Below are 17,226 nucleotides of genomic sequence, written 5' to 3'. Positions count from 1 at the left end.
AGATGGATAATTTTCCATAAAGAAAACTAACCGACCCACGAGTTATCATTTTCATTATCGTGTTCACAGGTCTACGTGACACCGAACATCCGTGACAAGCTCACCTCTCTGGACGCCGAGATGCGAATGAGCCTCGACGAGGAACGCTACGAGGACACTCGACCAAGAGATCCTAAACTCCCTCTACGACCAATCCTCGGCTCGACAACGTCCAGAAAGGACTCTCTGTCGATCAGGAAGAACTGCGGCCCCGACAACGTGTGCATCCCCGATCTACAGATGAACGTGACGTCAAACGTGCAAAAGTACCTATTGGGATCCGGCAAACGATTGCAACTGGACGTGTTGGTGCAGAACATGGGCGAAGACGCTTTCGAGTCGACGTACAACCTGAAACTGCCCGCCGGTATCGATTACATCAAGGTGGAAAAGATCGAGACGATGGGCGTGCCCGTTCAATGCTCGGCCCCCAAACAATCCAACAACAATACTCTTCGTTGCGATATTGGCAACCCGTTGCAGAAAAACGGATTGGTCAAATTCAAAGTGTTGCTGCAACCCGTCACCTCCCACGGCATGAAGCCAATCTACGAATTCGAGATGGACGTGAACACGACCAATCCTGAGAACCCGTTCACGACCGAGGACAATAGCTACACATTGAGGCTGCCGATTTGGATCGAGACCGATCTGCGCGTGGACGGTGAGAGCAAGCCCAAGGATCTGTACTACAATCCGGATAATTATACCAGCGAGACGAATGCCACCACCGAGGGAGAGTTTGGCCCGGCTATGACGCACAATTACACTATTCGGAACCAGGGCCCCTCGGACGTGATCGAGGCCGAGGCATTCCTCGTTTGGCCCGCGCAAACCTTGGCTGGAAATGAGTTGCTCTATTTGTTAGAGCAGCCAGAAACGTCTGGACCGATCGCCTGTGAACCTGCCAATGCGAATTATCTCAGTTTAAAGGTATGATTTTTAAAAACTTGTACTGCAATTACTGGAAAACGAGTCACCGGATATTATTCTTACTTAACTTAATTGGCTGAACGCCTGTAATGTGTACGTTCCAGTTGGATCAACGGAGGAGAATGTACTCGCACCACTCAGACCCATCAGGAGTGATCCTGGACGAGTCTCAATCGGGCAGGACGATCAACGTGCAACGAGGATTCGACGCGGACAGAAGCAAGTTGACCCAGAAGGAAGAATCCGACATCAACAGTGGCGACAGTTCGAACATTCAAAAATCTCGTCACTCTTCCTCCTCCTCCTCATCATCCTCCTCCTCTTCTTCCTCTTCTCAAGTTATCACCAGCGAGACAAGAAGGTTCCAACTATCCGACACTGGCAACAAACCAAACGTTCTAATCACAACTTATACGCAGAACAATTCGGGTTCTATAAATACTGGCGACTTATCCGCTGCCAATAGAGGCGTGATTTTTGACACTGAGTCTGGCAGTTACGGGGAGACAACTTTGGTTGGCGGTGGTTTCCGGCCCAGCGATGGGAGCACGTTTGGCACAAGAGTTCCAGGCCTCGACGAAAGCTATGAAGCCAGAACGAATCACTCTCAGACGTTGGAGAATCGCTGGGGCGAGACCAGTGTCTCTGGAGGCCGCGTATCTTCGTCGAACAGGTTCAACTCCGAGGTGAACGAGAGCGACGAAAGATATCAAGAATATTTGAGACAGCAAGAGGCCCAGCGTCGACAGGAAGAAGAGGCTCGACTCTTGGAGCACCATAGAAAGAAGGAACAACTTTTGGCCGTGCAGCGTCAACGAGAGGAACAAGAACGTTTGGAATATCAGAGAAGGCAGGAGGAAGAGAGGAGGAGAGCGCAGGAGGAAGAGACGAGAAGGCAGGAGGAGGAACGGAGAAGAGTAGAGGAAGAAGAGATACGTCAGCGACAAGAAGAGGAGAGGAGGAGAATCGAAGAGGAGGAATACAGGCTCGAGCAGGAGAGACGTTATGGCAGCTCTGGCGGTGAACATCGCGGGATACAGGCTGGTTTCATCACTGGTGATCGAGAGGAGACTGTTCGAGGAGGGGAATTCGGATTCCAGTTGCGCAACGTTAGCTCTACTCAGGAATTAGATCGACTGTTTGGATCTTTGTCGAAATCGACGTCTGCTTATGAATTATACAACAGACAAGGCAAGCATTATGTTCAATTCATGGGAAGATTTAGGAATTCCGCCGACAGAAGAGAGTATATAGAATTCCAGGACGGGTCTATGTTCCCTTTGCAAGACAGTTACGGTAGACAGAGCTACGTTGCCGAGGGTATCGAGTCCAGAGACAGCAGATTCTTGAGGATAGAAGGCGAGCTCATGGTCGATTCGACTGGCAAAGGGTTCATCGTGCTCAAAGATGGCCGTAGGTTTCCTCTGCAGGGCTCTTTTACTTACACCGAGGAAAGAACGTACACGTTGAGTCCGCATAGTGGCTATTTGGGAGGTGGTGGTGGTAGCAATAAGTACGAAACGAAGAGTTACAGTAAATCCTGGAACGAGGAGTCTGGCCGAGCTGGTGAAATCGAAAAGGATTACGAGTCCAGCTATTCCAGCACTCATGAAGAAAGAAGGACAGAGGATAGAAGAGTGACCAGTAGAGTTTACGCAAGAGAAAATCGCGAGGCTGTCGAAAAAACTGCACACACTGAGAATCCTAATCTCAATGAAGACTCCGCATCGAAGCAAGAGAGCGATATGCTTAGAGTATACGAGTTTAAGAAATTCGAAAAGCTTCACAGAGTGCCCAGAGACTTGGAGGACGAGCCGATTGAAACCGAATTTGACGACAAAGTAGATTTTGCAACCGATCCTAGGATGCAAGGACCGGTTAGCCCATGTGATTCCGCCAAGTGTGTCATGCTCAGATGTGTTCTGGGCCCGTTGAAGAAAGACCAAGAGGTCTGGATTGGAGCTAGATACAGAGTAGACGCGAGGACATTGAAGAAGGTCGCTCTTCAAGAAAAAGTCAGGGTCTCGACTAAATTGATAGCCCGAGTGACCAAGCAGCCTTTCATAGGTACACCTGCCGAACAGGTGATCAAGAGTCACGAAATTAAGACGAATGTCGAGCCGAGTATAACGCCATCTGCACCGGATGTTATACCGCTCTGGGTCGTGGTACTCTCCGCCTGCGCTGGAACCATCATTCTACTACTCCTTATTTTCTTGTTGCACAAGGTTTGTTTATCCAAATTAAACGAGATCGCGTATTTGGTGAAATTATTAAGATTTTGGAATTATTCTGTAAATTATTCTTTCTTTAAAGCTTACTTCTTTTAATAAATAAGATATATAATAGGAAAAGAGAAATTAAATACTTTATACTTCTTCAACAGTGTGGCTTCTTCAAGAGAAATAGGCCGTCCGACGCTCCAGAAAGGCAACCACTGAACAGGAATGGTCACTTCCAGCACGGAGACGATCACTGAAAAAATTAGCCAATCAATGGAATTTCGAAAAATCATCGAACTATCTAAATGAACGAGCCAGGAAGTGCCTTTAATCCTCCTCGAATCTTACGAAGGAGCAAATCTATGCACTGGTTGGATCATGACACATCCTAGCTACAAAATAAAGTCTCATGACGAGCAACACGACTAACTGTAATTAATAAAATCGCGAGTGCCTTTATCTCCAGACCGGAACAAGGAAGATGTTCGAGTTTTTTTTTTTTTTTTGCATCAAATTCGATGATCGAAACGATGTAAAATTGGTTCTGGAGCCATTCTGCGATTATTTTTTACTGCCACTGAATACTCCTTCCAACTCCTGCAGCTCGATCATGCAAGTTTCTAGTCAGGAGACGTTTTTTTTTTCTTTTTAATAATTATTGTGACTTTTTTTTTTTAATTACCTGTAATTACTTAAATAAGCTAGCCTTATGTCGATGGTAACGAATGAATACGAATTGCCATGATGATTTAATGGTTGAAGAAATAATCTGCAGAAATTATCTTTGAATATATCCTTGCTATTTATATAAAATATATATAAAAAAGAATTCTGAAAAATAGAAGAATATCTGGTTTTCTTGTATTGGATATATAATTGCAATAATTTGAAATACCAAGAAAAAAGTTCAATTTATATACAGAAGTATGTTCAGATTTTCATAATGAAATCTACAGAATAAAATTTTAAGAATTTTGAAATCTTTTATCAATATTAGAATATGTAAAATAATTTTTAAAATATCAATGAATTTTTTCAGAATCTTATATATAATATAAAAAAAAACCTATAAAAATTTTTTTTATTATCCAAAAGAATAATGTATCAATGCAGGATTAATTCTGTTTTCCATTTAATTGGCTCGAATGATTCGATTTACATTAATAGAGATCTCATTCGTCGTCGAAATCGGCAATCGATTTATATGTCTTTCCTTCTCTTTTTAAATGTGTTCGAGAAAGGAAGTTTTATTATTTATTAAAATTTTTACATTATTATATGTATATGTCTTGTAGGATAGAGCGCCGTAACATGAAACCGGGTTTTACCTCGGCTGTATGTGTGTACAATCTTGTAAATTATTAATTGTATTACTAAAATTTATTCAGAAAGTAACTAGCTAATGCAAATTAATAATTGTGTAGAGAATAAATAAAAACAAACAAATTCCTGGAAAAGACAGGAACTGATAATAAGAGGAATAGGTAGGAACTGATTTGTACATACAGAAACTTAAGATGTAATATTAAAAGAAAAAATATATATATATATATAATATTATTAATATTAAAATGATATATTTTATTTTTAAAATAACTGAAAAATCTTCCTTCATTCGTTTTGTTAATAAAGAAAATATTTGAATATCTCTTTAAATCTCCGATTATTATACTATATTTGCTTGATTGATAATGCTAAACAAGAATAGTAACACATGGAGCCATCTAGCGGTAATAGTTGGTATTACAAATGATCGCGACGACTTAGAAACAATATTATAGAACAAGTATTAATGATCAATCCATAGGACATTAAATATTTTATTATAATGATTTTCTTTTCAATTTTTTGTTATTAGACAACTTACATTTTTCCTTTCAAATTAATTCTTATCAATCATTGATTTTGTGATATATATTTATGATATTGCGCTATTTTATTTCATCTATTAAAATTTATAACTATTTTACACTGTAAAAATTGAAGTAAAAATTATTTTTAGAAGAAAAGAAAATGAGTAAAAAGAATTAATTTTTCATACAATCGTTTATTAGAAAAATCACAATGACGTAACAGTAATAGACATAAAACAAATGCATGATTACCATTAACATTATTCTTATTTTCATTATTCTTTCTATACGACAGCTGTTTTGATTGTTTATTTTTTATTTTTTTTTCATCGGATTGAAATTAATTTATTAAGTTACGTCGTGCACAAATGATAAGAAAATCGTTCCGGATATAAAAAAATATATGTTTTGATAATCTTGTTTTATTCGATAAATTTTTGATATTTTTCCACTCTCTCCCACTCTTTCATTCTTACTCTCCCTTATTCTCTCTTTTTCTTCTGCTTTCCATTGTCATTGATAAAATGCATACAAAAATAATCTATGAGTACAATCATTTTGTAAAATATACTACCATATTTCATTTAATATTTTTTTTCTTTCTTTTTTTTTTTTTTTTTTTTCATTTCAAGAGCCTCGAAGTAGAAAAGGATCTTTAGAAAAATTTCTGGTTCTTTCAATGATTTGTTTTACGATCGAGTGAAAATGGTTTGCATAGTTTCGCGAGACGAAATGAAATTCATCACGAGGGACGAAGTAAATCTTATAAAAATGTATTTCTATTTTTTTTCTTTTGCTTTTCCTTCTTTTTCTAGTGAGCTGTCGTTGGACAAAACGTTACAAAAGTTGATATTTTAAAAAAGATATGTATAAAAAAGAAAATCATAAATCGTTTTCACTTTTGTACAGATATATCTCCTCCAGAATTATTGCTAAAAATACTAATTATTAATTATATACACGTATTGTTAACCCTTCAGCGATGAATGATATATGTATATAAAATTTTTCGTTCACATGTTGTACCACAATTAAATTTATAATAATTTTGCACGTAATTTATCAATAATATATATACATATATATAATTTGTCAATCATATATATTAATAATAGTTATAATTTAAAATACAAAAGGAAAAATTTTTAATGATATTGATGACTTTGCATTTTGTTTAATTGTTCAGTCTTAAAAATTTATATGTTGTTTTATATTATGTTTTTATATTATTCAACTCTTCAAATTTTTTCACTCAATGATGATTACTTTATTGTATCATTGAAGGGTTAATGTATTTTATAGAGGAGATTGGCTTACGTGTGTCTATTATCTTCCATTTCGAATACATTGAACAATTAAAATAAATATATTCAATAAATCATATCAATGTGAAGTTGATACTACTCTCCAAAATGCTAATGTGCTATCGAACAATATGTATATACAACAATATGTATATAGACTGCCACCATATTCATATCAGTTTTGATTCCTTCTAAAAAATTATAATCAACAAGAAATTTTGTTTCCTTCGAAGCTTTTGTTTGATAATTTGTAACGATCTCAATCCTTGATAAAGACAAAATAAAGATTTATAATCTAGGGACAATAATTGAGTTACGTTTACGTGATCCAACGATCTCACGTACCGATGTCATGAGGTTAAAAAATACTAAATACGAATGGCAATGTATTCTAGTTGTACCCTTAATCATTAACACTCGCGACATCATCATCACATTTACCCTTGGAATTTTCCTAATTTTTATGTACGAATGATTGAACTCTTTTTTAAACAGGAGAAATGTATGATTCTTTTGTAAGTATAAACGATATCTTTTGAAGTTTAGTCTAATTAATTTGGCTATACTTCAAAACTATCGTTTAAACTTCATTTTCGTTACATGACGTTACTAAATCATGCACTTCCTCCTGAGGATCATCCTCATATCAGCTATCCGGAACCTAAAGACAAACAAATTAATTCAAAACATTAACTTAAAATAATTATATGCAAATTATTTTTTAGTATTTAAAATAATTTTTTTTACTTACTTTCCATTGTAATTGATTGCCAACTTTATAAAGCTCTTTTAACGATTCAGAGAGTTTTCCAGAACTCTCTAATTCTTTGTACTTGCGATATAATTCAAGAGCAGCTCTAGCATCTTCAGTAGAGTCATGTGTTTCTGATTGAATTTTTTTCCCCAAAAAATGCCACGTAAGAAAACGCAATGATACCATACGATGATGAGGTAAATGAAATAACAATACTGTATCTACAATTTGCTCAGGTGGTACGACTAAATTTATTACCCTATAAATATATTGAAGAATATTGAAGAACGTAAGTGAAATGAATATATTAATATTAAATATTAAATAATTACCTAAAATCATTCTTCAAGCCATGCCCAACAAACATAATTCCATTATCAACGAGAAATCGTAATTTTTGGTATGTTGACTTCAGGGTAGTTAAATGTTTGCTACTGAAGTTCGCATCCAAGTCACCAGGCTGAATTCCACTGAATTTTGTCAGGTAGTCTACTACCTGTTCCTGAGTACTTATATAGTCATCTATGAAGGGAGTTCCTTCTAAAGGACCTTGACTACCAAAGACATTAAAGACATTAATTATGAAACAAATCCAAAAAAAGTTGCACTGACATAAAGGAAATGATGATCAAAAAAGTTAAAAATTTTACATACCCACGTATACAAGTTATACGTGCAACAGACATATGACTTGGTTTAATAGTAGACATTTTTCCATCGCTTCGAAGCTCAGCTTCCTCCTGATTTAAAGTTACAAATTCTGCATCAATTCCAACTAATTCCCCTATAAAAATAATTTTATTTATTCTTAAAATTGTTTTAAGTTTTTGAATAATTTTTTTCTTTTTTAATTTTTAATTAAAAACCTTTCTTAGGCATTTCGTCGGAACCCAATGGAGTGAATGTAATACCCCTTGTTCCCCCACTTCGAGCAATGCATTTATCTTCACCAAATACATCATAAGTAAGAGGACTGACAAACGGTACTGGTTCGGGAGCTGGCACAGCCGTATAATGAAGAACACAAGGAACTTTCCAATCGAGATTAAACCAAACCGCTTCTTGCGGTGTCACTGCAGATATACTAGAAATAGAAAATTTTTCAAAAACACATTTAAAACAAATATAAAATAAAATTTAAATATATTGGATAAATTTTAAAATATTAATCTTTTCATATACAATTCACAATAATAAAATTATAATTATTTATATAATTCTTTGTGAATTATCTTATTTTTTAACATATAAAAAAAATAAATTATGGCATTTACATACCAAAAATCATTAAAAATGTACCATTGCGACACTGCACTGCCTACCGATCGTTCATGATAATTTGGTCCAACTCGTAATAATGCAACGATGTTTCTTCTATCTTCGTTACTCTTGTCATCGATGTAACAAACAACAGCATTAAGACTGTATTGAATTTTGCTTATTTTATTTAGATTATCATCGTTTTTATTCTCTTTCTCCATATCATCATCATCTAATTCCGCAATAACATGATTTTCAGTCGTTTTGTCTTCGGAATTATTTCCAGAAATCTCAGAATCTTGTATCTTACTATCACCTTGTCCATTTTCTACTATGACATCATCAGTCGATTTACTACTTTCGTTAGAATCGGAATTTTTCGAACTACTGATCTTTTCCACGAATAATTCACCATTATTAGCCAACGAAATCTCTATGTTATGTGGAATCCATGAATGAGAATAGTACAAATGACTAGGCGGTGTTGCGGCTGTTGAGACCGGTGTTGAAGTTGTTGTAGGTGGTGTAACTGGTGGCGTTGTTACTGTTTCTATAATATTAAATAATAAAAATATTATTTATTAAAATAAAAAAAAATTAATAAAAACAATAAAATATATAAGATAGATTATCATACCTGGATCTCTACCAATATGTCGAAACCTACAACCAATTCGAGTACAATTGTTACCATATCGACATGGTTTCACAGTAATAGGAATAGGACTTGAAGATGGACTACTTTCTTTTCCATTTAATACTTTTTGAACGACTATATCCATTTGCTGTTGCCAAAATGATTTATCCTAAATTAATGATAAATTTGAAATGTTAAAAATTATTATTGATCTTCATATGTTTGTAATCTATAAGGTGCAATCATGAAAGAATTAATCAGATGAAAGTGAAAAATAGTGAATAAGTATTACAAATTTATTAGTATTTATGAAAAATTTATAAGTAAAGTTATAAGTAAAGTTTTATAAAATGAATTTTAATTATAAAAATTTTTAACATGAATGCTTCTAAATATTAAACTTAATATAAATTAAATTTTAATGCACGTATATATAGTTTTATATTTGATGTACCTGTTGTGTGTCTAAACCACAATTTAGAGCCAATATTTGAGGTAGTTTAGTCAATTGTCGAGATTGAAGGGTAGGTGTAAATTTTTGACAATTATCACACCATGCAGGTGTAATTTTCTCAGGTCTTAAACTGCGGGCAAGAACACTTGTAAACGGAACCTCCTCTGCTATAAAGTATAAAAATTCACTCATTTCAATCGTGTAACAATAAATGACATTTATATGAAATATATATGTAGTTTACAAACTAGCTTACAAGGATGTGTTAATTCTGGATAAACTAAGTTGCATAGCAACATGATGGAATGTTTCGTAGCTTCTTGCCCACATTTGAGACAACAGTGTATGTGCATTTGTTCAGATCCAAACAAACGACTGACTTCTGTCTCTTCGTCTCGTATCTCATTTTCTTCAATCGATTTTTTGTTGTTTTTATCTATTTATAATAAATATATGTGTAAGTTCGAATATCGATTTATGTTGATAATTTTATAATTTTATAATTAATAAAATACTTTAATAATAAAAATTTATGAAAAATACAAAAATATATAAAAAATTTAATACTTTTTTTTTTGGGAACATATTTCGGGAGAACGTTATTTGTATCGGCAATGAGAGTGTTAATATTATTATTATCTTTTTAATTTATATGATATTAATTTAAAAGTTTAAAATAATGATGAATTTTACGAAAATTTTTTAAAAGATTAAAATTATGTTCAAGTTGAATATTCATTTGATAAGTTATAAGAATAAAGTATAAATTAAAAAAAGAAGAAAAAAAAAGATGATTTGTTTTGAAAAATATAAAATAAATATTTTAATAAATTTGTTGAAAGTTGCAAGTATTGCCAATACAAGTAAAAAATTTATACAAATAGGCCATGCATTCGCGGAAAGCAATGTCTTCTTTCCTATAAAAAAAGAAGAGAAAATATAAGTTAAACGAAATACAAAAAACGCGATCAAAAAAAAGAACTAATTGAAGAAATTTTTTTCATTAATATCAATATAGGATAATTAAGAAAAAAAAAAAAAACATTAATTGGCAATTTTGCTATATCCTAAGAATAGGAAAAAAAAATATTTTTTAAAATTAATTTTAAAGAAAAAAAAGAAAAAAAAATTCTTCATATTCTTTGGATATATAGCCAGAATTATTAAAAGTGCAACAAACAATCACATACAAAATGAAAAATAAACACAAAAAGTGCCCAATAAAAAGGTTACACATAAATTGTGTTTACCTTTCGATGTGATCCACATATATTTACCATCCCCCTCTTGTTTTCTTCTTTTTTTTCTTTCTTCCGCATGACTTCTGTATCGAGATCCAATGTCTTGTAAAATGCTAGGAAAATCTTGTTCATTATAAACAAACGGCGGACATTTTGGTCCTGATTTTAATCGAGCAGCTTCCTCTTCCTCTTTCTGTCGTTTTCTTGTTTCCAAAACTTCATAATGAATCTGGTGTAATATAAATCTGTTCCAACTCTGAAATATTCAATATTTACAGAATTCCAAATTTTTACGTAGGAGAAATGTAAAAGTTTATTTATTATATATAATAATAAAATGAATATAATTATTAGTATCAAAATATTTCAAATTCGTTAATTAATATTTTGTATAAAATGATAATAATACATATCGAATAAAATTTATTTCTTTTTCAAAAAAAAAAAAAAATTGTTTATTGATATAGATCATTTAAGTGTATTCATAATACATACCTGTATTAATCGTACCAAATTTGTTTTCCTTTTTGCCTCCGGATGGAGATCACTGAGTATAAGTCCCAAAGCTGCCGCTTCAGGTACTGTCCTAAAAGCTCGAAGAAAATTAGCAGCTTGGCATGGCAATCCTCGAGATGTATCCAACATGTGAAACAAGAATCCTAGCTCACAAGACAGGCAGAATTCTCTTTGGCACGAATGAGAAAGCAACGCTATTCTCACAGGTTCACAAAAGTAAAGTAACTGGAAAATATGTGTTAAACATGACTGTTCTGTTAAAATCTTATCTCTTTGAAAGAATAATAAGATTCTTGGAGATTCATCGTGCTGATTTAACTGTACTTACCTGCAACATAGCGTTACAATAGCTGTTGGGAAGCGTGGCTTCAAGACCGCAGAAGCTGGTGCGATTATACTGATCAAAATCGAATTCATCGTAACCGAGACGTGAATATTTCACCTCGATTTTACGATAACGCTTAGGTATGGCCACAAAGGTGCCGTCATCTGTTTTAGATCGTGAGTCCCCCGCGAAAAGCTTTGTGACTACTCCCCGTCGTTTTTCCAAATTGTAAGGTATCTGCAAAAGAGGTATTATTTATTTTTCTTCAACCAATCGAACGTTTTTTGCTTCTTCTTTTTTTTTTTTTTTTTTTTCTATTTTTGGGATCAGTTATTAATGAATCATATATCAGGTGAACATTACAATACGATGCACTATGTGAACGCGATTTGGACCATGAAAAAATAAATAATACCTATTGAACGCCGTGGGACCGAGCCAATAAGTTAGGCTTACGTGTATGTCTTACAACCTTTATTTCACTCAATTACAACTTCGATTACATTCTTGGAGAAATATGTTCTATATAGGCATTAGATATACTAAAACTATTGATTATTGAGCACAAAATCATTAAACGGAAATAATCATTTGGGAACGAAATGCATCGATTACAAAACGCATTGAGCTTCAACACGAAATCTAAGGCAGTAGATCTAAGGCAATAGCGTTTCTTTTTTCCTTTTTATTTACGCTGTTTCTTGAGATGCAAGATCTCGAAATTTGAAACGTGATTTTCAGTAATTGAAAATCGCAATGCCCGATTCGCAGTATGATCACGAGAAAATTAATTTAAATGCATACTTTTAAATAATTATTACGCGTCTTTGTGCTAATAAATTTTTGAAGTTGAGACTTTTAATTTTTTTTAAATTTGTGAAAAATTAAAACTCTCAAATTAATTTAAGATTCAAAATTTTATATCGCAATTTGATATAAAAGTATGTTTCTAATATAGAGATTACATGTGACATATTTTCTTTATTCCTGCATTTTTAAGATAGAAACTCAAATTATACAAGACCTATAGAGAGCGTGTTTTAAAATAATTCATAAAATTATATCGCGAATTATATAATGTAATTTTATATATGTACATCATTTTTGGAGCACGTTTATTATAATGTATCTAGATTGGCACATTGTTGATATTTTTCGTGATAAAAAGTTTGTAAAAAAGTTATTGCTTTTATGAAGAAATCGAGGCAAATGTAATCACTGTTCCTCAATTACTGCATTTTCATACAGCCATTAAGGTATTATTATTATATAGATCTTAAAATAAAGATTCATATCTTTCAGCCTTACAAAATTATTCATTTAAACAAAATAACTCTTAAAAATTCGAACGATTCAAGACAGAGTTATTCTTATAAGAATCTACAACATCGTATATTTATCAATGATAATAGGATGAAATATATTTATTATATCGTATTTCTGATCGTTTTTTTTTTAAATACTTTCTTATTTATAATATAACAGTATTATTATAATCAAAAAATACATCAACTAGATATAGGAAAAAAACATTTGAATATTATATCGATACACGTGTAGTGTCTTATTTAGGTCTTTTTCTCTCATACATATTATCATATAGAAGAAATTATTAGAATACTGTAGACTAGCTTATGAAAATATATCACGATTTTTTAACATTGTTCATGGACTACAATAGTTATCACGAAATGTCATCAGTCTTAAATCACATCATATTATTTTGGTTTCTCTACGAAATTAAAAGCTTCAATCGTATTGAGCTCGATTTCTTTTTCTTATGATACATTGCATCGATTGGTTGTATCAAATTTAAACACGAAAACTATACCATTGAAGCTATAATAAAATCAGTAATAGGATATATCCTTTATATATGCAATGCATTAATATTGTCCGTATAACTGATTCAATTAATAATATATATATATATATATATATCAGCACATTGAAATATACAATTGTAATAAATTACAACTGTTCTTTTCATACAAGACTAACAAATTAAAATTTCTTAGAAACAATTTAAAGTAAGTAAAGTTAGAGATGGAGATTTTTCACAACGTTCAATAGCGATAATTCGTTGTGTTTTATCACTTCATTGATGTAACTAACAATTAAAAAGTTAAACATCAAGACTAACATAATTGTTATACAATTTTAAACGGGAATCACGGGGAGACACTCGGTGAATGGAGGACAGGAAGTTCGGATTTTAGGAGAGCTTTAGGAGAGTTGGAGAAGAATATTGTAGAAGAGTGGGAGAATATTGTTTCCTCACTTGATTTCTGCGAAATGCCTGAGGATTTGGGGCATAACCTATAGTTCCTTGCATCTTCATCGTACGTAATATTTCAGGATCAATTGATGGTGTTTTCCTGTGAAAATATACAAATAAAATTTTAACTTATTTAATATTAATTTCTTATCAATCAATTATTATTTATTTTTTTAATCCTTTATCTTCATAGCTTAATAATAAATTGAGATTACTTACCTATAAACTTTTTTTAAATATTCCTCTGGCCAATCACTTAATAATGAGTGCCCGGTATATACAATAGGTATTGTACTTAATGGTGTAACATCATCATCAAATGATATAGATTGAACTGATTCAACTGGATCAGCAAATTCAGTTGGCCTAGATGAAAATTGAAACATTTTTTATACTTTTTTATTTTATGTTTCTATTTTTAAAATTTAATACATTTACTAACCGAGAAAATGTATTAAATTGGGGTTCAGGTGTATTTGTAGACATCAGATGTATAGAACCTGCTGAATCTCCAAAGCATAGACATTGAGATGTAGAAGATACATCAAATGATAATATCATTGCACAACCAGTTGCTACCTATCAATACAAGAAAACTTGTACACACTATGTAATTGAAATTGTTTTTTCTTTGCACATATTGCATGTTACATATACCTGATATAAACATGTCATGGCTGGCTGTACATTAGCATAGATAGTATCAAGAAGTTGCATTTGTCCCAACGGTGATACAACAGCTAAACGGCTGGAATAGCTGGGTAGGAACTTTAATAGAAGGGGATATACTAAAGTTGTAACAGGACTTAATGCTCTCATTTGTCTCAAATCATATGCCATTAAAAATCTATCTACTGATAGACCCTGACGGCTAAATTTAAAAATAAAATTAATTGAAAATTTTAATTTAAAATAATTATACATAATATTTAATAGAAAATTAATATTCCAAGTCTTACCTATTACTAAAGCCACAAGTAACAAGGTAATTTCCTTGAACATCAAAATCACTGAGAGATGCACTATGGGTATCAAAAGTATGTTCTATTGATAATGTATTTGGATCCCTGAGATCAATTCTTCCCACAGGATTACCACAACAAATAAGTCTGCTATGCTGCCTTAAAATTGCACAACCATTTTCCCCTACATGTACCTATAAATATAAGATAATACTAATCCATGTACATGTTTTTTTCATTAATATATAATATATATAGACTCACTAATCCAGTCTCTTTTCCTCTAGTTAAATTAAAATCGATTATTTTTTCTTGATGTCCCCCCATAAGTAATCTTGTTGGTGAGATTTGAAGCATACATTGCATATCAATCATATTTGATGATCTATAATGTTACTTATTTATGTAGAAAATAATCATAAATTTTTTATATAAATATTATTTACATATATAAAATTAACATACGTATGTGAAAATATTGGTATGCCACGTCTTAACTGACATCTTAATAAACTCTGTGTTAGAACTAAAATTCCTTCATCTAATGGGTGAATATGCCGAACCTCTTGTGTGGCATGAACTTGGAATGAGGTATATTTTTGTAAACCAGACCCATAATAAGATGTCACGTGACCCTATAAAATATTTTTCTTGATCACAGTACATAAACAATTTCATTAATTGTTGAAAAAGCTATTTTTATTATTCTTTATATTTAATAATTTTTAAAAAATATTTTATAAAAATATTATGTTACTAAATAAATATCATTAAGTTAACATGATTTTAGTGTTATTTCAAACATATACATTACATAAAGTAAACAATAAAAGTAATAACATATGTAATTTCTTTGCTGTATTTTTATCAATAAATCTTATAATACCCCTTGATTGCCCATCCACATAAGTTCTTCGACATTATCGAAAGTGGCAGTGGAAACTCCAAATCTATCCCCCCCATCAGCAAGTAAAGTACGAGTTTCATGAAATTCAGCCCCTGAAAAATCTTCTCCAAATTGTTCTGTTGCAGGTACATATTCATCACCAGGTAAAATATAATTTGTTTCTTCCCCTGTAATGAAAGATGACAAAAAAGTTGATAATGAAAATTCTTTATATTATTCCAATATCAGTCAAATCATTAAACATAACTTGTGATGACATTTCAACATTTACAATATAGGTTAATAATTATTAATGTCAATAATCTTTGTAATCATTGTTTACGAGATCTCTAATATTTATATTCGAACAAACGAGACTAAATTTCAACTAATTCAAAACAGCAACGTCACAGCTGATTTGGATCGCATGCCTAACCCGTGAATTTTGCAAGATCGTTCGGAGTGGAACAGCTGATCGAAACTAAGCATCACGTTTCGAAAACAGAGGAAGGAGAGGGAATAGCCAATAACGGATCATTGAATTGGTGAATAAGAATTAATGAGACAAAAGATATCATATAATACTAACAGCAAACAGGACACCAGATCGCGCACCATGATTCGAGCGAGTGCTACAGAATGAAGAGGTTTCGCGCCTTTCCAAATCTTCGAATCTTGGGTCGAAGAAATCGCATTTCGATACAACAAAGTGCATTTTGGCGCCTTTAGAAGAAAGGAAGGAACGTTAGAATGATATATGAAAATAACTTACAAAGTAATTCTTGTTCATCACCGCCACTATCGGCTGTGGCCTCTACGGACGGGTCGTAGTGGCCCAAAACCGGGTAGTCCATAATATTCCCGTCTTCAGCCTGTTCGTTTTTCAAGCATGGAATTGCCGTCAGTACGAAGATAGTCGTAGAATCGTTGTCCCAATGATCGTTCTCTTTTCATAGCACACTTCTTAACACGCACACGCACGCACCGTAGTCGCCTTGGCAACTGTGCAACAAGCGAAACACTTCGTCACAAATATTCGTTCTTTCCCTGCTACTATACAATTCGAACGATGGAAATTATGGTTATCATAACACTTTTTACACTTCTTTACCGCGAAACATGGACCAAATCGTTTATCGAGGTACCTTTAATTCATGATTCCACTTTTCTGCGCGTTTCACCCGTGTAAAACAATATGACGGCCTTGAAGGTGGCGACACCTGCTGTTTCGCGCGTCAAACAGTAACGCCAATGGCAAGGACGTGAAAATCACTAGATTTCATTGTTCCGTTTAGTTGTCATATAAACTGGGACGAAGACGTGTAAACTGGCGCGAAGCTGGGATGACATTTCGAGAAAAAATGAATTTAAAGAAGACAAAAATCAATAAATCTATGGAAAAAAGTATATAATTTAAATATTGTTATTGTTTCATATTAATTTATATCTATAAGGAATTATTTAATACGATAAAACAATTTTTAAATTTTCTAGTCAGACAGTGCCACCGTTTGAAAAGCGTTTGATTCTGCTTATAACGTACATCGTGCTACTGGAAAAAG

General features: G+C 32.7%; 2 protein-coding genes across 10 annotated transcripts in view; one reads left to right on the top strand and one right to left on the bottom strand.

The window, feature by feature from the left end:
• if (integrin subunit alpha inflated) overlaps window positions 1-4,766 on the top strand; it is a 76,462-nt gene extending 71,696 nt beyond the window's left edge. For all 6 annotated transcript variants that reach the window (XM_086914113.1, XM_003694433.4, XM_086914116.1 and 3 more), the window contains 3 exons: window positions 70-972; window positions 1,077-3,200; window positions 3,359-4,766. In XM_086914113.1, the coding sequence (XP_086770239.1) occupies window positions 70-972; window positions 1,077-3,200; window positions 3,359-3,451 (3,120 nt within the window). In that variant the 3' untranslated portion in view covers window positions 3,452-4,766. The remainder of the gene's footprint in view (window positions 1-69; window positions 973-1,076; window positions 3,201-3,358) is intronic.
• Window positions 4,767-5,221: 455 nt separating this feature from the next.
• Window positions 5,222-16,886, bottom strand: PAN2 (PAN2-PAN3 deadenylation complex catalytic subunit PAN2). Of its 4 annotated transcripts, XR_015294105.1 has the most exons (22): window positions 16,437-16,886; window positions 15,665-15,852; window positions 15,244-15,413; window positions 15,043-15,163; window positions 14,776-14,972; window positions 14,474-14,687; window positions 14,259-14,395; window positions 14,036-14,182; window positions 13,820-13,916; window positions 11,542-11,775; window positions 11,193-11,438; window positions 10,707-10,953; window positions 9,713-9,892; window positions 9,457-9,623; window positions 9,003-9,171; window positions 8,384-8,915; window positions 7,972-8,189; window positions 7,760-7,889; window positions 7,438-7,659; window positions 7,103-7,364; window positions 6,697-7,012; window positions 5,222-6,616 (listed from the first exon to the last, which is right to left on the bottom strand). XR_015294105.1 is itself a non-coding variant. In XM_086914119.1 (21 exons), exons 1-21 carry the CDS (start codon window positions 16,516-16,518, stop codon window positions 6,998-7,000), a joined length of 3,975 nt encoding a protein of 1,324 aa, XP_086770245.1. In that variant the 5' UTR covers window positions 16,519-16,886; the 3' UTR covers window positions 5,222-6,997. The 4 variants fall into 4 exon arrangements, 3 of the variants coding, with proteins under 3 accessions (XP_086770245.1, XP_086770246.1, XP_086770247.1); XM_086914119.1 differs by having other exon boundaries at window positions 5,222-7,012; XM_086914120.1 differs by having other exon boundaries at window positions 5,222-7,012; window positions 10,734-10,953.
• Window positions 16,887-17,226: the final 340 nt, after the last annotated feature.

The sequence above is a fragment of the Apis florea genome, unplaced genomic scaffold (genome assembly GCF_048593485.1).
Source record: "Apis florea isolate Af1SG1 unplaced genomic scaffold, ASM4859348v1 contig_3585_pilon, whole genome shotgun sequence".
Taxonomy (NCBI): Eukaryota; Metazoa; Arthropoda; class Insecta; order Hymenoptera; family Apidae; genus Apis; species Apis florea.
Note: the sequence above shows the minus strand (reverse complement) of the source record. Positions and strands in the feature narration are given on the sequence as shown.